The following is a 22,107-nucleotide window of genomic DNA, read 5'->3' as shown; positions in this document are numbered from 1 at the left end:
GTTAGCCAATCAGGGCAATCCATGACACAGATTCCCTGAGGTCTTGTTTAGATGCGCATGCATTCATCTTAATCCACATGTGTTGAAGTGGATTGGAGTAAAATTAAACTAAGTTCCATTTCAATGCACTCCAACACATGTGGATTAAAGTGAATATATATGCATCAAACAAGGCCTGATGGAGTTGACGGAGTCCCTCCCGAGCGAGAATTTTGACGACTTTTCGCTAGTTTGTTTGATAACTAGTGGCGCATCACCTTGTAGGCATCCGGTTTCCATATAAGACACGACCGAGGTGCACTAATGTGGGTTGCATAGTGCATGCTCGGTGTTGGCATATCTTTGTGCCAACAACACACTCTCCCTCGATCCTATAGCACTATAGTCTTAGTCAACCTTCACACTAGCCATTCAGTTTTTTAGCCATTTTTTAAAAAATTATTCACATTTAGACCCCTAGGCGTCTTATTTTCGTTTTTGGGCCTACGGGTCGACATCGTGGCCTTAGGCCTCGAGGTTACACAGCTCAGTGCCACAAGCTATGGCACCGACCTTGGAGACCCTCCCCGCCGCCACCGTCCCTTCTTAATCCCACCCTAATGCGCCTCACTAACCACTCTTGCCTCCACTAAACCCCTTCCCTCCCAAATTCCGCCGCTAACCACAGCCTCCGAGGCTGGCTGGCTGAAGGAGCAGCGCCGCTGCTGCAGCAGGTTGGCGTGGCGCCGCCGAGATGGACCTCACGTCATTCATCACGTCCGTGCTGACGTCGTTCGTCATTTTCGTGGCCCTGGTGCTGGTGTTCACGTGGCTGTCGCGCCGCCCGGGGGGAACGCGCCGGTGTACTACGCCAACCTCCTCTTGCACGGGCTCGACCCGTGGGAGGGCCGCGGTCGCGGCATGAGGAATTGAGGATCCCCGTGGGGTGGGTCCGTGACGCCATCTCTGTGTCGGAGCCCGACGTCGTCTCCGCCGGCAGGGTCGACGCCGCTGTCTACCTCGTCTTTCTCTCCTCTGGTACTGCCTGCTCAGTGCTCGCTTGTTCGCTGGCAGGTTACAGCGCTATGAGACAGCTGTTTTACAGTGATTCCTCCTCACAGCAACAGCCGCAACAGCCGTGGCAGCGCTGAACTGATGAGCAGCCAAATGCTCTGGGGAATTCTTTTTCCTATAAAAAATAGGGGGTTCACTACTGGAAACAGAGACTTTGCCGAGTGCAAAATTCTTTGCCGAGTGTCAAAAATCGGACACTCGACAAAGACCTTCTTTGTCGAGTGCTGCACTCGGCAAAGAATTGCACTCGACAAAGAGTTCTTTGTCGAGTGCCGGGCACTCGGCAAACACGGACACTCGGCAAAGGACTTCTTTGCCGAGTGCCAGACTCTCGGCAAAATTTCTACACTCGGCATAGGCTGCCCACGAAACAGCGTTCGATCACGGCCTTCTTTGCCGAGCGCCTGCTGTTAGGCACTCGGCAAAGATTTATTTTTTTTTAAAAAAATTCTTTGCCGAGTGCGCTAGATCTGGCACTCGGCAAAGATTTAATTTTTTTTTAAAAAAAATTCTTTGCCGAGCGTCTCAGATCTGCCGCTCGACGAAGAATTTTTTTTAAAAAAAATTACTTTGCCGAGTGCCCCTGGCACGGCACTCGGCAAAGATTTAATTTTTTTATAATTTCTTTGCCGAGTGTTCCTGTGGATGCACTCGGCAAAGAGTAAATTTTTTTAAAAAAATTAAAACACTCTTTGCCGAGTGCCTGATGTTTGGCACTCGGGCAAAGACACCCTTTGCCGAGTGCCATACGCCGGCACTCGGCAAAGTTTTTTTTGTTTTTTTGTTTTTGGCCTCTAATTTTTTTGTGCAGCCCTTTTAAAGCACCATGAACTCCTAGTTACAATTTGGGGATTTTTTGTGGCTTTTTGTTATATTTAATTACTTTATTTCGTTTACTTGAATTTTTTCGAAAATTAGAAATTTGAACTGCACGTGGTACGAATAATAGAGTTTAATGATTCAAAAATTGATAGTCATGTTAGTAAGTGTTGTGAGAGGCCGTATCCAGAAACGGACCCGAAATTTTGGACATCTTGTTCACGAAACATGTCCGCGAAATTACGTGTGAAGTGTTTTTAAATTCTATAAAAAGCAAACGAAGTCCAAAAATCATGAAACTTGTTGAGATGTCGTGATATCATATGTGGAAGCTATGATAAAAATTTTAGAAGATTTCGTGCACGTTGTCACGTACGATGCTTACAAACCAGGACATCTCTACATGTTATATCTGATATCACATGTGGAGATGTCCTGGTTTGTATGCATCGTACGTGACAACGTACACCAAACCTTCTCAAATTTTTATCATAGCCTCCATATACGATATCACGATATCTCAACAAGTTTTATGATTTTCGGACTTCGTTTGCTTTTTATAGAACTTAAAAACACTGCGCACGCAAGTTCGCGGTCATGTTTTGTGAACAAGATGTCCGAAATTTTAGGTCCGTTTCTGGATATGGCCTCACACTACACTCAGTAACATGACTATCATTTTTTGAATCATTAAATTCTATTATTCGTACCACGTGCAGCTCAAATTTATATTTTTCGAAAAAATTCAAGTAAACAAAATAAAGCAACTAAATATATAAAAAGCCAAAAAAAAATCCTAAAATTCTAATTATGAGTTCCTGTTACTTTAAAAGGGCTGCACAAAAAATTTGGAGACAAAATACAAAAAAAATAAAAAAACTTTGTCGAGTGCTAGGGCATAGCACTCGACAAAGGAGGTCTTTACCGAGTGCCAAGAATAAGGCACTCGGCAAAGAGAATTCTGAATTTTTTAAAAAAAATTTCTCTTTACCGAGTGCCTCTACAGGAACACTCAGCAAAAATATTTAAAAAAAAAAATCTTTATCAAGTGTTGCCTCCTCATCCGGCGCTCGGCAAAAGGGTTGGTGGGGACACTTAACCGAATTCGGCCGGACAGTCAAGCCACAGACAGACAGCCCCCGCGCCGCCGCTCCCGGCCGTCCCCGCGCCGCCGCCCGCCAACGCTGGCCCGCCCCCGCGCCGCGCGCCGCAGAGCGCCACCCCATCGCTACCTTCGTCTTCCCCAGCCGACGAGTCGAGGTCAGCGACCCCTACCCGATCTGCGTCTGAAGCACGCCGTCTCCTTCTGCTTCCTCGCCTCCAATCGCCGCAGCCACGACGACCACAATAGCGGCAGCTGCGGCCGTGAGATGCGATGCCGGCCTCAAACCCGGCCCCGCCCATGCCTCTGCGTCGCTCGCAGGTGGTACTGCCCTGTCCCCACACCCGCTCTGTTCACGGTGAACCAGCGTCGCCGGCACCGTTTGCTTTGCTTCAACTTATATGAACTACGTCCGATTAGTATTTGTTTTGCTTCAGCTTATATGAAGTATGGACGGATTGGTTGCTAATCCGCACCTACTTTCCAGGATTCGAACGTTGAAGCGGATTGGGAATGATCAAATATGAATGGATTCAGATCAACATTATAGGCCTGTCTTACCGATGGAGACCCTATTTTTTATCGCACGACATCTATGCAAAGTCAGGTCAGGGCTCCTATGTATTTCCAAATTATGCATCTATGCCCTGTTGTCTTACCTATCATCACGAATGGAGTTCAGTAGTAATCCTGCTGAATGATCCTTACTATTGTCATGCATATCTATTTTGATGCATTTCGTTATGACCAGTGCTGGAGGGATCCTGAGTTGGTCACAGATGTGTTTCTACAGGTCTTTGCTGACCTTCGTGTGGCCGCACAGAATTAATAATGCAGAGATAACAAGCATCCATGTTATTGTCCTTGTCTGTTTATCTCATCATGATTTTTCTACAGATCCATTAATCAGGTCTGCTCAAGCGACGTTCCCCAATCACGATGCTAAGATGAAGGTACAAATCCATTCTTTTTTTTTGCTACACAATCTCTTTTGCAGTGTACTATTTTTTCTTCAAAGCACGTACCCATGTGCCTATTCGACGTTTATATACTATTGCACTATTACCTGTTTATTAATTCAGGGTATGCCCTTCCTATGTATATGCTTGATGCATTCAGCTGGGCTAATTGACTCTGAAATCTGATTGCTCTAAGTATTACTTTACATTTTCATGGCATTGCCTTCGTGTATATACTGGAACGGAGTACATGTTAGTGTCAGTTCCAGTTGTACCATGCAAAAAATAGGGAAAAGCCACCTATCTTGCAGGGATGTCAATCCTGTACGTAAGTCTAGGTTCAGTATTTTTCTACACTTAACCCATACTTCTAGATTATGATGCCAGAATAGTGACGTATAGGGTCTGCAAACAAAATCATTAAAATAAAATGCCACTTTCTGTTTTTCTTTGTTTCCTTACATTTACCTCCTTTCCATCTATCCAATATCTGAATGTTTGTTTTCTAACTTTCTAATTTGCCATTTCAATTGACGGTTGTGCTGGCAGTAGTCCAATAAATCGCAGCTCACCTGCTGATTGTACAGGAAAGTCATAAGGCCTTCCTTCTTTCAGTGCCACTTTCAGCTGATCATTCACTAGCTACCCACCTTATCATTTGTTTTGCATATTAAAGGTTCAGAGTGATAAGCAATTTATTGTTGAAAAGAAGGGCAATAGTTTGGCAATTGCACGGTTGTACCAAACCTGACCTCCTGCGATTTGCAGTCGGCGTCACAACATATAGAACATTAAGATTACACATTCAACTATAAGGTACCATGCATCCTTTCTAACCATGTACTTCTGTTATTCACCCACGTTTGATGCAGAAGAACCTATCCTAATTAACGCTGCTCATGTTTATTGAGAAAACAAAGATCACAAACCTTTCCTTGGTTTTATAGAACATCAAAGCATCAAACTAGTTATCACACAAATATGATTAACAACAGAAAACTAAGTTACTGTTGACACCCAACGTCCCAACCATGTTAAACTTTCGCAGTTCTGCTGAAGCATCCATGGTACTGAACTCCACAAAAATTATCAGATTTACCTTGAATTTTTTGCATAAAAAGCTGAAAGTTTAACTTAGGGACAATTTTTTGTCCATTGTGATTTTACTTTATTTTGTTAAGATCGTGATTTTGCACAGACACGTTTAACTGATTGTTTGGCTTTAAAGAATAATCAAATTTCTGCAGATGCATTAGAAATTGCTAATTGACATAACTAGAAAACTCTCCCAAACTACTAATCATAATATCCAATTGACTCCATTTTTGTAGAACTTTTTCAGATTATAACTTCATGCTGCTGGTCATCAATTGCCCATCCTTAGAATCCTATTATTTTATTTGAAGTTTCCATGTAGAGTACCTAAAACTTTTTGTTTCTCCTCATGTAACGTTTATCTAAGCTTATTTTGTGCGATCAAACTTTTTCAGGTATTGATTACTGAGTGATGTTGGGCCCTATATATGGCTATCGATTAATGGATCCATTGTCTCTTTGTGGCACATCAAGTATGGTTTCTTTTGTATGTGTGATTTTATTCTAGGATCATTTCAAGTGTAGAATTGGCAATATATAATGTAGCTAGTTCAGTCTACTGGTTGTAACTGGTTTTTCAAAACATTTTATTTCGTTTGAGCTTCAAGTCGTGTGTGTATCTAATCAGCCATTGGACTCATGGGGTGATCATGTTGTTATTGGTACATTTTGCTACCATTTATTACCCTTTCGAATTAAGTGGACCTGGTCTCTTGCATATGTATCTTATATGTTTATCGCATGTATTCTTTTTTCGTGAGCACTAATATATCAAAAATACAATTTACAGTGCTATATGTCAGCTAGTGGTTGGTTTGCCACGTATATGCATATATATGTCAGCTTGTGGATTTATTTGGATGGACTTGAGCACTTATTATTATATATGTGATATATATTGTGATGGATGTGATATGTGCGGATGGATGTGTGGATGGATGAGATATATATGTGATGGATGAGATATATATGTGATATATGATTGTATGAATTTATTTGTCATGATGTAATGTAAAAAAAATTAAAATTTGCCGTTTTGGGTCACTTTGCCGAGTGTTGCACTCGGCAAAGGACCCCTTCGCCGAGTGCCATGGTCACAACACTCGGCAAAGCTGGCAAAATGGGCCACCAGAAAGCAGATTTTCCAGCTTTGCCGAGTGCTGTTACTATAACACTCGGCAAAGAAATTAAAAAAAAAATTAAACTTTGCCGAGCGCCTGGCGGGTTGGCACTTGGCAAAGAAAATTTTCAAAAAAAAAAATAAAAGCTCTTTGCCGAGTGCCTTCCGGGTTGGCACTCGGCAAAGATTTTTTTTTAAAAAATAAATAAAAAATCTTTGCCGAGTGCCTGGAGGGTTGGCACTCGGCAAAGAAAATTTTCAAAAAAATAAAATAAAAGCTCTTTGCCGAGTGCCTTCCGGGTTGGCACTTGGCAAAGAATTTTTTTTTAAAAAAAATAAAAAATCTTTGCCGAGCGCCTGGCGGGTTGGCACTCGGCAAAGAAAATTTTCAAAAAAAATAAAAGCTCTTTGTCGAGTGCCTCACGGGTTGGTACTCGGCAAAGATTTTTAAAAAAAAAATAAAAAATCTTTGCCGAGCGCCTCACTAGTTGGCACTCGGCAAAGAATTTTTTTTAAAAAAATAAAAAATCTTTGCCGAGTGCCTCACGGGTTGGCACTCGGCAAAGAAAATTAAAAAATAAAAAATAAAAGCTCTTTGCCGAGTGCCTTCCGGGTTGGCACTCGGCAAAGAATTTTTTTTTTAAAAAATAAAAAATCTTTGCCGAGCGCCTGGCGGGTTGGCACTCGGCAAAGAAAATTTTCAAAAAAAAATAAAAGCTCTTTGCCGAGTGCCTCACAGGTTGGCACTCGGCAAAGATTTTTTTTTAAAAAAATAAAAATCTTTGCCGAGCGCCTCACTGGTTGGCACTCGGCAAAGATTTTTTTTTTAAAAAAAATAAAAAAAATCTTTGCCGAGTGCCTACAGGGTTGGCACTCGGCAAAGTTACCGTCAACAGGACCGGCGCCGTGACGGTAGCTTTTCTTTGCCGAGTGTCCCCGGGGCACTCGGCAAAGCCTTTGCCGAGTGCCCGATAAAATACACTCGGCAAAGAGGGCTTTACCGATCAATTTTTTGCCGTGTGTTCTTTGCCGAGTGCCGCACTCGGCAAAGGCTTTGCCGAGTGCAATCTGGCCTTTGCCGAGTGCCTCAGGCACTCGGCAAAGAACCTGAATCCAGTAGTGGTTATTTGGTTCAGCGGTTCGTTAATTTTGTCGGCTATGCACTATTTATTGTTGTTCCTCCAGAAAAAAAACTATTTGCATGATTTTTTGAAGTTATTTGTTCTCCTGTGATTTGTGTTGTTAATTGTTATAGGTGCACCAATAGTGATCTGCAATTATTTCATTTTTTACAAAAAAAAAGAAATGTTGGATTGATGAACTAATGTTTGTTGCACGTTATAGGGTTTATTAGTTAAGTAATTTATTCTGCGGGTTGTCCTTGAAAAGTTTAATTTTGCAGGAGAGAAAGCCTGTTGAAAAAATACAGTAAGGATTGATTTGGGGTTTGGTCAAATATAGATTTTTGGACGACTTTTCTGCAATTATTAGCAATATTTGACCTTTTAAAATTTTGCCCTTGATGTTCCAGTGCTGTCGATCCTGGTGTACTCTGGGATTGTGCTGCTTCCAGTTCTCCTCCCAGTTGCTGCAACTGGTCGTGCCCTAGTTGGCATCCCTCCCAACAATTCATCTCAATCGACTCAGGACTTCTCGCCGATTGAAAGGCTAGGAGTGGGCAATGTTCCTGTAAGTACTCGTTTAACGATTTCTCACATGTGTGTAGTCTTTTAATGGTTTCTCGTAGTTGCATAAATAAGTACAGGATGCTCCCAATTACACAGCATCGGTATTGTGGCCTATTGGCATGGCCCTTTCACCGAACCACCTGTGGATGAGTCCGGAAGCATTTGGTTCAATCCACAGCATGATCTAGACCATATAATTACTAGGTCATTAGTCACATAATCATAGCTGTTTCACACGAGCAAATGCATCAATTTAATAATTGTCCATCGCCTCTTGAAACATCCTAACTGTGGTTGTTAGTTCGTTTTCAACAACAAAAAAAGCAACTTGTAACAGAATCTCCTTGCTACTTACTCTTTTATCAGGCAGATCAGTTTTTTTTTTTTTTCCGAGATGAATCTGAGCATCTGTGATCATTCTTCCTCAGATCAGTACCAAACTAGTTTCAGCTTGTTGTGTTTTAATTCTCTACTTCCTTTTGTTCAAAAAGGAAAAGTTACGTCTGCTTGGAAAAGAAAGTTACAGTTTCATGGACAACTGGCTTGTATCGTTTTTTTCTCAAGACTTTCTTAAATTACAATTGTATGTAACTGAGATGTGGAAACCCAGAAAACCGTAAGCTTGATTGAAATTGTCTTGGGACCATTAATGTCTGCAGTAACTGGTGTTTGCAATAAAAAAGTGTCAATAAGCACTGACTTTCCACGTTCTGGTATGTCAATTATTAGGTGTCCAGTGTCTTGAATGTCGCTTTATTCAGGTCCTGTTTAGTTGCTTCTAACTCTCAACTTTGACACTATGCAAAAAGAAGATTTCCCGTCACATCAAACTTGTGGTACATGCATGTAGTACTAAATGTAGACGGAATCAAAAACTAATTGCACAGTTAGGTTGTACTTTACGAGACGAACGTTTTGAGCCTAATTAGTCAACGATAGGATAATTCTTCTAAATACAAACGAAACGCTACAGTGCGCTACAGTGCCACACAGTGAATCCGGCGGCGCCGAATTCGGCCAACTAAACAAGGCATCACAGTACAACTGATCTCTACATTTACAACCTCCGCAGGAAGGAAGTATGAGGCTGTGGGCATTTCTGTTGTCAGTCTATTGGGTTCGCTTTGTCACCTATTTTTGTCCTATGGAAATCCTACAAGCATGTGTCAAATTTGAGAGCTACTGCAAGATCAGCACCAGATGTTAAACCAGAGGAGTTTGCGGTGTTGGTGAGAGATGTCCAGTGCCGGTCCTGGGATTGTTGAGGCCTAGAGCCAAACTCAAACTCAGACCCACTTAATATAAAAATCATATCAATAGTACTAAATTTATAATGGATACTCTCTGACTCATTAATTCATTTACTTCTATTAGAGTGGGTTTTAAGGATCTCCTCTTGAGGAGCTATTCTATCTTAACTGGTTTGGCAAAAAAAATTGTTTCATATAGATTTCTTAGCCTGTATGACTCTTAAAAGATTTATAATAGATACTCTCTAACTCATTAATTCATTTACTTATTTCTTCTTACTCTTTTCTTTGTCTCTTTTTCTCATTTCTGGGAGACTATTTTTGGCATAACATGGTGGTGTTGAAATTTAATAAACAGACAAAAGAAGCAAATGAAACAAAGTATAATAAATAAATATAGATTGTTATTACGAGCTGCTACTTTCTAGCACTAGCAGCTACTAGCTTCCAAGGTGGATGTCAATACGTATATACATTGTACATACCTGGGGCCCCTTGGTCTGGGGGGCCTGGAGCGGCTGCCCCGTTTGCCCCCCTCCAGGGCCGGGCCTGGAGATGTCCCTAGACCATTTCCAGATGAAACTGTAAAGGATTTTGTAGACTCATATTTTCGAGCACTTCACCCAAACACTTTCTGACAGATTACACAAAGGTACTTCTACTCTTGAATCTTGAGATATAGAGATGGATTGCTTCCCCGTTGTCCTTTTGTTATGTTTTTCATGTCTGCTTGTAAGACATGTCTAAAAATAACCCCACATAAAAAGAAACAGAAGTTTATTCTATTTTGATCACATTGCATTGCAGGCTGATAAAATATACCAAGAGATCGAAGGTCACAAGCAGAAGGTTGCTCGTGCTGAAGTTGTATATGCAAACTTGAAAACTGAAAGTAATCCTGAGGGCACAAAACCTACTCATAGGACTGGATTCCTTGGTCTTATTGGTAAAAAGGTTGACACAATTGAATACTGTAGTGAGCAGATTAAGGAATTACTGCCCAAACTGGAGGCTGAACAGAAGACTACCCTTCATGAGAAACAGCAGCGGGCTGCCATTGTCGTCTTCAATAGCAGATCTGCCGCAGCTTCTGCATCTCAGACTCTCCATGCTCAGGTGTATGATAAATGGACAGTTATGGAAGCTCCTGAACCATGCCATACTATGGTCCAACCTTCCGAGGAATCTATATGAGAGGCAAATCAGACAGTCTGTGGTCTATGTTATTGTCTTTTTCATTGTTTTTTTTCCCTATCACTGCTATCGCTGCTGTTACAACTCTCGAAAACCTGAAGCAGAAGCTGCCCTTCCTGAAGGTAGTGGTGGACCAACCACAAATCAAGACCATCTTGGAGGCTACCTTCCCCAGATTGCACTCATTGTGTTCCTCGCTTTGCTACCTACTCTTCTTATGTTTCTCTCAAAACAAGAGGGGATCCCTTTGCACAGCCATGCAGTCAGGGCGGCATCAGGAAAACATTTCTATTTCATCGTTTTCAATGTCTTCCTCGGCTATACACTTGGAAGCACATTGTTCAAATCTTTGACAACCATTCTCGATCACCCTGCTGGGATTGTGGATATGCTTGCCAAGAGCCTGCCTGGAAGTGCAACGTTCTTACTCACATTTGTCGCACTGAAGTAATTCCTTTGTCTCACTTTTTCAGTTACCTACTGCCCAATTTTAAATCTTAACATCTTTGAGTTTGACAGCAACTTGACAACATAAATATTTGACTGTTGACAGATTGTTTGTTGGCTATGGGCTTGAGCTCTCTCGCTTGGCTCCTCTCATCATTTTCCACCTGAAAAGGAAGTACCTATGCAAGACAGAGATGGTGTGAAAGCAGCATGGGATCCAGGAGATCTGGGATATAACACCAGGGTTCCAAATGACATGCTCATCGCAACAGTCGTTCTGTGCTACTCAGTCATTGAACCTTTGATTTGATTATACCATTCGGTGTTGCATACTTTGCCCTTGGGTGGCTTATAGCGAAAAATCAGGTGATCCAGGTGTCATTTAGTTTTACAGGGGTACAGCTTTTCGGTGTTGCACACTATGGTACTCAGTTTGTTAGTACTGTAATTTCTATGCTATTTTGGGGAATTATTTCTTCCACTATAGGGTCTCGTTATATTATATATTATTATTGTAGGATACTACTACGACCCGTGTGTGCAGATCCTCTTCTTCCTCGGCGTTCGTCTTCCTCCTCGCACTCCCTTCCTCTCCCACCCCCGGCCAGCGGCTCCCTTGCCATTGGCCGCGTTGCCCACCTACCAGCCCCGCTCCTCGAACCTGCCGTCGACCCCGCCGTGGGGTGGTGGTGTCTCGCCAGAGCTCCGCGGCGACCTCTTTCTTCCCCTCCCCTCGCGCCGCCGACAAGTCACACGATTTTTCATGCAAAATCCGCGTGTTGCGCAGTGCTGGGATTCGAACATAAGACCTGTGCCCTCACGCGTAGCTGCTCTAACCACTCCGCCCCTAAGTCACTTGTGTCCGTACAACATGTATATTCCTTTAATACTAACTTCTCTGAATTTTAAAACAAATATTTGGAACCCTAAACGACTTCAGATAAAAAAGTCATCAACTACAAAGTAATTGTTCTGATCGGGATCTACAACTTTGATGTTGGTGGTTTCGCCATCTGAGGTCGTTTGACAAATTTGAATTTCAAATCGTCAAAACTTCATCCATACTGTTGGGATATCCAATGATTTCAAATGAAAAAGTTATCAACTATAAGTTTTGATCGATTTTCTCTCTGAGGTTATTTGCAAAATTTTAGAACTTCAAATACAAATTTAAGACCATAAATGATTGCTAATAAAAAAGTTATCAACTATAAAGTTGTAGATCATAGTGAGATCTGCAACTTTGCTTTTGATCATTTTTTTCATCTGAGGTTGTTTGTATAATTCAAAAAAATTGAATTTTAAAATATAAGACCTTAAAACAGAACTATGGAACTGTAAATAATTTCAAATAAAGAAGTCATCAACTACAAAGTTATAGATTTCATGATATAAAGCTTGTTTTCATCCGACTTTGTTTGAAAAAGTTATGATTATTGTGCTGCAGCATAAATGTCGGCGCTGGATCGTAACAGTTCGTATTACGAACCGTTAGTGAAATGATTTTCACCACCGGTTGGTACCACAAACCGGTAGTAAAAATGGGTCGACCATCACTACCGGTTGGCAACACAAACCGACTGTAAAGATAGGTTATCATTGCTGGTTCGTGTTACTAGCCGGCGGTGATAATCGCCAAGTTTTCACCAACGGTTCATAACACGAACCGACGGTGAAATTCATTTCACCAACGGTTCGTAATACGAACCAGCAGTGATGAGTATCATCGTCGGTTTTTAGCAAACCGCCAATGAAAGTGGCGGCGGTGATTATCAGTTATGTAGTAGTGGGCCATGGGCGCCCCCACCCCTGACCTAGTCCGACCACCTCCTATGCCGATGGAACCCTACCGCCATCCTCTCGCCATCCCCACCGTCTACCTGGGCTCCTTCTAAGTCCACCGGAGTTAGAAAAAGAAGAGAGAAGACACGGGGTCAGGCTGTCGCGATACAGCGGCCTTCTTCTCCGACGGCAGTGGCGACGGGTGAGTTGGTCTGCATTTTTTTTGACTTCTTGTGCGTGCACGTGGAAACGTTCCCGCAGCGTGTGCGGAAATAAGCATTTCCAATTATTGTAAGCCGTTGATGAAGTTCATACTGAGTGGGGGGTATCTATCGGATCTTGGTTGATTCCCTTCATTATATTCAGTATAAATAGTTGCAGTATCAGTGTGTCCTGTGATTCTGCTGGCTCTTTGCACCCGTGCTGTTCGTTTGATTCTCTGTCCATGAGAAAAAAAACTTGTACCAAACACTAGTTATGCTGCTGGACACTTGGGCATTCACGCTAGCGATGACCGTTGGGGGCGACTCGCCGGACAGGGCACAACTCGGCGACGACAGTACGCCACTCGTTGATGGTGCCGTCGAGGATTTAGGCGCGGATGGTGATTCAGTTGAGGATCCAATTCGCGAAGATCTGCTACGAGGCCGTCGACTGACCCTGGCGCCTCGGCCTATCTCCGCTCTGGCAAGATCGAGACTGGTGGCTTCCGCTGATGAAGCTTCTGTACATCCATCGGACAACCAGCTAGAGGATGAAGAGGCGCCTGCGACGTCGGCGGAGTACGGTGAACTCGGGTCGATCCAATCGATCCTCGACTTCTGTAATTCCCAAGCACGCGGCCGCTCCGGATCGAATCCTGCGCTCTGGCGCACAGCCCTTCACCTCCACCACCACCGCCGCCGCTGCCGCACCCTCACTTTACCCGTTTCGCATGTCGCCGCGGCGCCATGTCTCCGGAATCGAAGCTCCTGCTCGATGAGATGAACCACCTCTTCAACGAGCAGAAGACACAGATCGACGCCCGCTTCACCGAGGCGGATCGGAAGCTGGATGCGCGCTTCGGCGACAGCGACGCCAAGCTGGAGCAGCGCTTCACCGAGGTCGACGATTCAATCACCAAGCGCTTCACCGAGTTCGACGACAACATCACCAAGCGCCTCGCCGACTCGGATCTCAACCTGGAGCGCCGCATCACGGACTCCGAACTTCGCCAGTCCACGCTCTTCACCGAGTTCGAGCAGCGCCAGGACAAGCGCATCTCCACCGTCGAGCAGGCCGCGGGAACTCTGGAGAGTTGGCGTCAGGAGTCGGAAGGCGCGGTGGACGACCTCAAGCTCAAGATGAGCAAGCTCACCAAGTATTGGGATCGATCTGTCCTCGACGAACAAAATGGATCGAGTGGACTAATCTCCCCAATTCCTGTGGAGCCGACCGCCGCGCGCTCATCTGCCGGACTCACGGTCGCTCGGCCCAGCGGGCACGGCGTGGATTCGACTACACGGGTGGATGGCTTTGGGGGAATTCCTTCCCCAAACCATTCCCCGGCCAATGGTACGCTCGGCATACCCCACCCTCATCGTTCTACTGGTGTTGTCCATGAGATTGAGTCCCATACTGTTGCTGATGATGGAACCCATCCACATTCCAATCGCTTGCCTAAATTCAATTTTCCCACATATGATGGCGACACCACTAAGCTCTGGATTACTCAGGCTGAGGATTATTTTGACATGTATGGTCGCGGGTATACATTTTAATGGGGCTGCCAAGCGCTGGATTCAGTCACTAGAACGTCCTACCCACCAAATTCCTTGGACTGAATTATGCAGTATGCTGCTTGAGCGCTTCGCCCGCGATCAGCATGAATCCCTCATTCGCAAGTTATTCCACATCCAACAAACATCCACAGTAGTTGATTATGTTCAGCGCTACTCTACTCTGTTAGACCAACTCAAAGCATATACTCCCATTCCTACAAGATTCATAGATGGTCTCCGTTATGATATTAGAGTTGTTGCTATGCAACGTCCCAAAATTTGGATACTGCGTACTCGCTTTCCCTGTTGCAGGAAGAAGTGGCTACACCTATACCCAAGCTGGAATTCCACAAAGCTGACAGTGGAACAAGATTCCGAGGAAATCTCAAGCCGGGCTTGCCTTTGCCCCGTCCACCGGAACCAGCAAAGGCTGTTACAACTCAACCTACGGCCGCAGCTACATCTACTTTGCCTGAAGACATCTACCCTGCGTTCGTTTCGGCGTGCGCAGGGCCTATGTGACCGATGTGCTGAGAAGTGGTTCAGAGGTCACAAGTACGTGTGCGGCCACCATACAGTTACAAGAAATGCAAGAAGTCTGGGATTTGTTCCAGTTGGAAGACCTGCCTGAGCAGCCCGAGGAACCAACAGAGCAGCTTAATTTGGCTATTTCGCATGATGCTCATATGGGATCTCAGGGCCCTCGCACCATTAAGTTCCAAGGCACGGTGCATGGTCAGTCAGTCATTGTTCTCATTGACTCCGGCAGCTCAGCATCTTTCTTGGCTGATTCAGTTACAAATCGCCTGCCTTAGTTGCCCAGAACTGCAATGTCTGCTGCTGTTAAGATTGCTAATGGACAGATTCTTCGCTGCTCTTCAGTCATAGTTGATTGTCAGTTTTCTTTGGGTGATTATCAATTCCAGCATGACTTACGCATTTTGCAGCTTGACTCTTATGATTTGATATTGGGGATGGATTGGTTAGCAAGATATAGTCCAATGCAAGTACATTGGGCAGCAAAATGGATTTCAATTCCATATCATGGGACTCAAATCATATTACAAGGTATCACTGCTCCCTTGCAGAGTGATCTGGTTTTTCAGTTGTATGCTGTTACACCTACGGAGTCCACTCCTGATCTGTCGGAGGTACTGCCTGATATCGCTGAGATTCTGTCCAAGTTTCCTTCAGTCTTCAAGGTGCCTGATGAATTGCCACCGCAACGATCGTGCGACCATGCCACTCCCTTGGTCAGTGGTGCCTCTCCGGTTAACATCAGGGCATACCGGTATCCACCTAGCCTCAAGGATGAAATCGATCGTCAGGTTAAAGATATGCTGCAGAAAGGTCTTATACAACCAAGCACATCTCCGTTTTCTTCTCCAGTCTTGTTGGTACGGAAAAAAGATGGCTCATGGTGCTTTTGCGTCGATTATCGGTACCTCAACGCACTCACAGTAAAGTCTGTGTACCCCATCCCAATATTTGATCAGCTAGTCGATGAATTGGGCGATGCTTCTTGGTTTTCCATTATTGATCTCCATTCAGGATATCATCAGATACGCTTACAACCCGAAGAAGAATACAAAACAGCATTCTCCACTCATGCGGGCCATTATGAGTTCACTGTGGTTCCTTTTGGCTTGTCTGGAGCTCCAGGCACTTTTCAGGGAGCAATGAACACAACTCTGTCACCCCTACTTCGGGTCTGTGTTGTGGTTTTCTTTGACGACATCCTAGTCTACAGCCATTCCTACTAAGACCATTTGAAGCATTTGCATCAGGTCCTTGAGCTGTTGTCCAAGGATCAGTGGGTGGTTAAACTCAAGAAATGTCAGTTTGCCAAGCAGCAGATACATTATCTCGGTCACATCCTCAGTGCCGGTGGAGTTCATACAGATCCCGCCAAAGTTGAGGCGGTATTGTCTTGGCCATGCCCAACTAATGTTCGGGAATTACGAGGCTTCGTGGGACTTGCTGGGTTTTATCGCAAGTTTGTGAGGCATTTTGCCATTATCGCCAGGCCCCTCACTAACTTACTCAAGAAAAATGTGTTGTATGTGTGGACCGATGAGCACCAACAAGCATTCCAAGCCCTACAACAAGCTCTCTATTCAGCTCCTGTGTTGGGAATTCCAAATTTCTCAATTGAAACAGATGCCTGCCAATATGGAGTGGGAGCAGTGTTGTTACAAGATGGTCATGCCTTGGCGTATGTTAGCAAACCATTGGGAATCAAGACTTAAGGCTTGTCCACTTATGAAAAAGAATACCTTGCTATTCTGATTGCTGTGGAGCAGTGGTGTTGTTATCTGCAGCTGGCTGAGTTTGTGATCTTCACAGATCAGAAGGCCTTGACCCACCTAAATGACCAACGATTACACACCGTTTGGCAACAGCGGGTGTTCACAAAGTTGCTCGGCCTCCGTTATCGGATCATCTACAGGAAAGGAACCAACAACAGTGCAGCCGATTCTCTCTCTTGTCATCAGCACCCCACTGAGGAATTAGCTGCTATTTCAGTAGTGACGCCCCAATGGTATGCTAATATTGAAAAGGGTTACCTCAATGATCCTCAAGCGTCCACTCTGATCGCCAAGTTGGCTACTAATGCTGCTTCAGTCAAGCACTTCTAATTGGTTGATGGCATTCTGAAATACAAGCAGCGTATTTGGGTTGGCAAATACGAGCATGCTTAGGTTGCAAGGTGATACCAGGGGAGTGTGTTGTTTCTCAACATAAGCTTTTGGTGGTAGATTTTTGTTTTCAGGTGCGTGCCCGTAGGGATAAACAAGCTAAGATTGAAAGAATAAAGTGGTGGAAACTGAAAGGGGAGACGTCAGAGGTATTCAGGGAAAGGGCTATCAAAGATGACTCTTGGAAGGAAGAAGAGGACATAAACAACATGTGGGAGAAGATGGCAACCAACATTCAGAAGGTGGTCTCGGAGGTGTGTGGAGTAACTAAAGGAAGTGGAGGCGAGGCTAAAGATACTTGGTGGTGGAACGAGGAAGTCCAAAAGGCTATTATGGAGAAGAAAGAATGCTATAGACGCTTGTACCATGACAGGAGTGTGGACAACATAGAGAAGTACAAGGTGGCAAAGAAGACTGCAAAGCGAGCTGTAAGTGTGGCAAAGGGTAGAGCGTACGAGGATCTTTACCAATATTTGAGTACGAAGGAAGGAGAGAAGGACATTTATATGATGGCTAGGGTTCATGAGAGAAAGACAAGGGACTTCAACCAAGTTAAGTGCATTAAGAATGAAAGGGAACATCTCTTGGTGAAGGAGGATGAGATCCGACATCGATGACAAGAGTATTGACAAATTATTCAATGGTGAGAATACGGACACAACCTTTCAATTGGATGACTCTTTTGATGACACCAATAGACGTTTTGTGCGGAGAATCTAAGAATCTGAGGTTAGAGAGGCGTTGGGATGAAAGGAGGTAAGACGATGGGACCAGATGGTATCCCAATCGAGGTGTGGAGATGCCTCGAGGACATAGCTATAGTATGGCTAACCAAGCTGTTCAACCATATTTTTTGATCGAAAAAGATGCCTGACGAGTGAAGGAGAAGTATATTTGTACCGATCTACAAGAATAAAGAGGATATTCAAAGTTGTACTAATTACTAGGGAATTAAGTTGATGAGCCATACTATGAAGCTATGGGGGAGAGTTATCGAGCATCGTTTGAGAGCAATAACGCGGGTCTCTATGAACTAATTTGGTTTCATGCCCGGAAGGTCAACTATGGAAGCTATTTTTTTAATAAGACAAGTTATGGAGCGGTATAGGGAGAAGAAGAAGTACCTACACATGGTTTTTAGTGACTTGGAGAAGGCTTATGATAAAATACCAAGGAATGTTATGTGGTGGGCTTTGGACAAACATAAAGTCCCAACGAAGTATGTCGGGTTCATTAAGGCATGTACAACAATGTTGTGACTAGTGTTCAAACAAGTGATGGAGACACGAATGACTTCCCGATTAGGATAGGACTACATCAAGGGTTAGCTTTGAGCCCTTATCTATTTGCCTTAGTGATGGATGAGGTCACAAGGGACATACAAGGGGACATCCCTTGGTGTATGCTTTTCGCGGACGATGTAGTGCTAGTTGATGAAAGCCGGACAAGAGTGAATCTGAAACTGGAGTTATGGCGGGAGACTTTGGAGTCCAAAGGTTTTAGACTCAGTAGAACTAAAACTAAGTATATAAGATGTGACTTCGGCACTACTACTCAGGAGGAGAAAGATATTAATTTGGAAGGTCAAGTAGTGCCTAGGAAGGATACCTTTTGATATTTAGGATCAATGCTACAGAGAGATGGGGATATTGATGAAGATGTTAGCCATAGAATCAAAGCAGGGTGGATGGAGTGGCGCCAAGCATATGGTGTCCGATGTGACAAAAGGGTACCACAGAAGCTAAAAGGCAAGTTTTATAGGACGGTGATTAGACCTGCTATGTTGTATGGTGCAGAGTGTTGGCCTACGAAAAGACGACATGTTCAATAGATAAGTGTCGTGGAAATGCGTATGTTGCGTTGGATTTGCGGTCATACAAGAAGGGATTGAGTTCAGAACGATGATATACGTGATAGATTAGGGGTAGCACCAATTGAAGAAAAGCTTGTTCAACACCAGTTGAGATGGTTTGGACATGTCCAACGAAGACCTCCAGAGGCACCAGTGCGTAGTGGAATCCTAAGCCAAGATAGTAACATGAAGAGAGGCAGAGAAAGACCAAAGTTGACTTGGGTAGATGCAATAAAAGGAGACTTGAAAGGATGGAATATACCTAAAGACTTAGCCTTAGATAGTAGTGCTTGGAAAACAACTATTCACGTGCTTGAACCTTGATTGCTTCTGTTGGGTTTCAACTCTAGCCTACTCCAACTTGTTTGGGATTTAAAGGCTTTGTTGTTGTTGTATATGGGTCGGCAACAATCCCACCCTACAGCAGCAACTCATTCGGACATTGCACAGTTCTCCCCTCGGTGGTCACTCGGGTGTTCCAGCAACACTTCAGTGGATTCAAGCTCTGTTTGCGTGGCCGGGGCTTCAGAAGCAAGTTGATCAGTTTGTCAAAAGCTGTGCTGTCTGTCAGCAAGCCAAGCCCAAAAGGGTGAAATACCCAGGTCTTCTCCAACCACTTGCTACACCATCCTCTGCCTGGCAAGTTGTTTCACTTGACTTTGTCGAGGGACTTCCACACTCCCACAGGTATGATTGCATTCTGGTGGTTGTCGATTTATTTTCCAAATATAGTTATTTCATCGCACTTAAACACCCATACACTGCCCTCTCCATTGCAAAGTTGTTTATGTTGCATATCTATCGGCTCCATGGCCTCCCTACTGCCCTTGTGTCCGATCGTGACAAGGTTTTCACAAGCAACTTCTAGCACGAGCTTTTTCGGCTGGCTGGTGTAGAACTCAGGATGAGCTTAGCTTACCATCCACAGTCCGACAGGCAAACAGATAGAGTCAATCAGTGTATGGAGACGTATCTTTGTTGTTTCGCTAATGCTCTTCACACCAAATGGTATGACTATCTTCATTTAGCAGAGTTTTGGTACAATACCACTTGGCACTCAACGCTGCAGCAAACTCCTTTTATGTGCTCCATGGTCATTCCCCAAGGCAACTGGGTATCGATGCTTCCTCTGCATGTTTTGTCAATTCTCTGGATGAGTGGCTTCAGACTCGATCTTCTGTCCAGGCTTTGATTCAGCAGCATCTGGCCTGAGCAAAACACCGGATGAAAATGCAAGCTGATAAAAATAGAATTGAGCGTTCTTTCTCAGTGGGCACCTGGGTTTATGTGAAGCTACAACCGTATGTTCAAACATCGATGGCACCTCGAGCTAGTCAGAAGCTTGCATATCGATTCTTTGGTCCTTATAAAATTATTGAGAAGATTGGCAATGTGGCCTACAAGCTCCAGCTACCTGAGACCTCCATGATACATCCAGTTTTTCATGTGTCTCAATTGAAGAGTGCAGTGCCTGTCACTCATACGGCTCAGCCGTTACCTTCTAACCTTGATGGCTTGCAGGTTCCACAGAAGATACTTCAGAAGCGAGTTGCAACAACTGGCTCCACTGTACGACTCCAAGCCTTGATCCAGTGGTCCGGTCTGCCGGCTTCTTTGGCGACCTGGGAAGATGTGGAAGCACTTCGACAGCGCTTCCCTTGAGCGGCAGCTTGGGGGCAAGCTGGTGCTTATCAGGGGGGATGTCAACAATGCTACTTTGGCTACACCTGATGAGTCAACCTCTGACCATGAAGCTGCACAAGAAGATGGGCCTCGGCGTGGTGCTCATACAAGGCGGCCCAACTCGCTCATCCAAGGCCCAGGGTGGGTGTAGGTCTCTGTTGGCCGTTGCCGTTTCCTGGTAGGATAAGTAGCAGATGGAAGAGGGGAAGAGGCATCTATGAACTACGAACAAACATATCACTTCTCCGTAATCACTCTTCAGTTCTAAAATTTGAGATTCATCTATGCTATTCGTTCTCCAATTCTGTGCTTCTCTTCCTATACTCTGTTGCTTACACACGCCCTCCACCGATTCGCAATTTTCACCAAAACAGACCCCCACGCCGGTTCGATCGGCCTCAGAGAGGTCGTGGCACTGGATCGGGCGTTGGTCATGGATATGTTGGCCGTCATCTAGGAAGACATAATGCAGCAGGGCGAGGAGATGGTCGTGGAGCCCAATCGGACCATGACTGGAATCAACATGGCCACCAGCAACACTTTCAGCAAGCAGAATACCGGCCTCGTGGGCGAACTGAAGCGTCTTCTGCTACTGTGGAGCAATAAAGCAGCAAGACAAGCCGGAGGCATCAGGTTCGCATCCACAGCCTTTGGCCTCCACTGATCTTGCAAAGCCGAAAAAGGTCAAACCACCTCATTGTTTTAGGTGTAAGTGTAATGGGCATTTAGCAGATTGTTGCAAGGCGGATCTAGATTGTTTTATTTGTAATAAGAAGAATGCCCACATTTCAACTAAGTGCCCTCTCGTTAAGCTTCCAAAACCAACAGCGTCCATGCTAGGTTTTGCTAAGAATGAGCTAGGTTTTTTCCACTTACCAGATTTTGAGTACAAATTGGAGACCCCGAAACCTTCTCTTACTGCTTTGATAAAGGTTACCGGGGGGAAAATTGATGCAGCCACAGTTCAGACAGAGCTTGCAAAATTCATCACAGCAGACTGGAACTGGGAAGCGCTTCCTCATGCATGGGGATGACTCTTTCCTGGTGGAATTCCCATCTGACGATGAACTCAAACGAAGAGTCGATATTGATTTTTGTTTGAAGAATCATGGGGTCACATTGACAATCTCAGAGTGGCCGGATGCTAGTGACTCTATTCCGGCTTATCATCTTGATGAAGTTTGGGTTCATGTCAGTAAAGTCCCTCATCCTTGGCGCCATTACCTTGGCTTTTGGGCACTCGTACAGTCATTGGTGCCACTCTAGAGGTTGATATGCTCACTTATAGGAAAAAAGGTGTGATCCGGATTCGGGTGGGGATGATGAGCAGAGAGTATTTACCCTTTACCACCGATGTGGTTTTTGGAAAAGTAGGACATGAAGTAACTTTCAGTTTGGAGGAGGCAAATTTTGAGCTAGCAATTCCTCCACTGAATCCAGATTACTCTGATCGGGATGAGGATGCGGCTGGAAAAGATGATGCAAATCATGGGCGTGATGGTGGACAGGCCCAGAAAAAGCAGGAAACTATAGAGAACACGTCATCTTCATCTAATGCCCCTACTAGAGGTGGACCTGTGCCAATGCAATTGTCAACTGCGATG

General features: G+C 44.4%; 1 protein-coding gene, 1 long non-coding RNA gene and 1 pseudogene across 3 annotated transcripts; all 3 read left to right on the top strand.

The window, feature by feature from the left end:
• The first annotated feature begins 733 nt into the window (after positions 1 to 733).
• LOC136503566 (CSC1-like protein ERD4) lies at positions 734 to 11,744 on the top strand (annotated as a pseudogene).
• LOC136505469 (uncharacterized) lies at positions 2,967 to 5,750 on the top strand. Of its 2 annotated transcripts, none has more exons than XR_010771220.1 (4): positions 2,967 to 3,295; positions 3,462 to 3,581; positions 3,872 to 3,927; positions 5,424 to 5,750. It is a non-coding gene; the product is annotated as an uncharacterized lncRNA (long non-coding RNA). The 2 variants fall into 2 exon arrangements; XR_010771221.1 differs by having other exon boundaries at positions 2,967 to 3,298.
• Positions 11,745 to 13,056: 1,312 nt separating the features above from the next.
• On the top strand, positions 13,057 to 20,817 carry LOC136506161 (uncharacterized). Its single transcript, XM_066501275.1, has 2 exons — positions 13,057 to 14,063; positions 20,342 to 20,817. Exons 1-2 carry the CDS (start codon positions 13,460 to 13,462, stop codon positions 20,683 to 20,685), a joined length of 948 nt encoding a protein of 315 aa, XP_066357372.1. The 5' UTR covers positions 13,057 to 13,459; the 3' UTR covers positions 20,686 to 20,817.
• The last annotated feature ends 1,290 nt before the right edge of the window (positions 20,818 to 22,107 follow it).

The sequence above is a fragment of the Miscanthus floridulus genome, chromosome 14, assembly GCF_019320115.1.
Source record: "Miscanthus floridulus cultivar M001 chromosome 14, ASM1932011v1, whole genome shotgun sequence".
NCBI lineage: Eukaryota > Viridiplantae > Streptophyta > Magnoliopsida > Poales > Poaceae > Miscanthus > Miscanthus floridulus.
The sequence above is the reverse complement of the archived record's forward strand: the minus strand, read 5'-3'. Positions and strand labels throughout refer to the sequence as shown.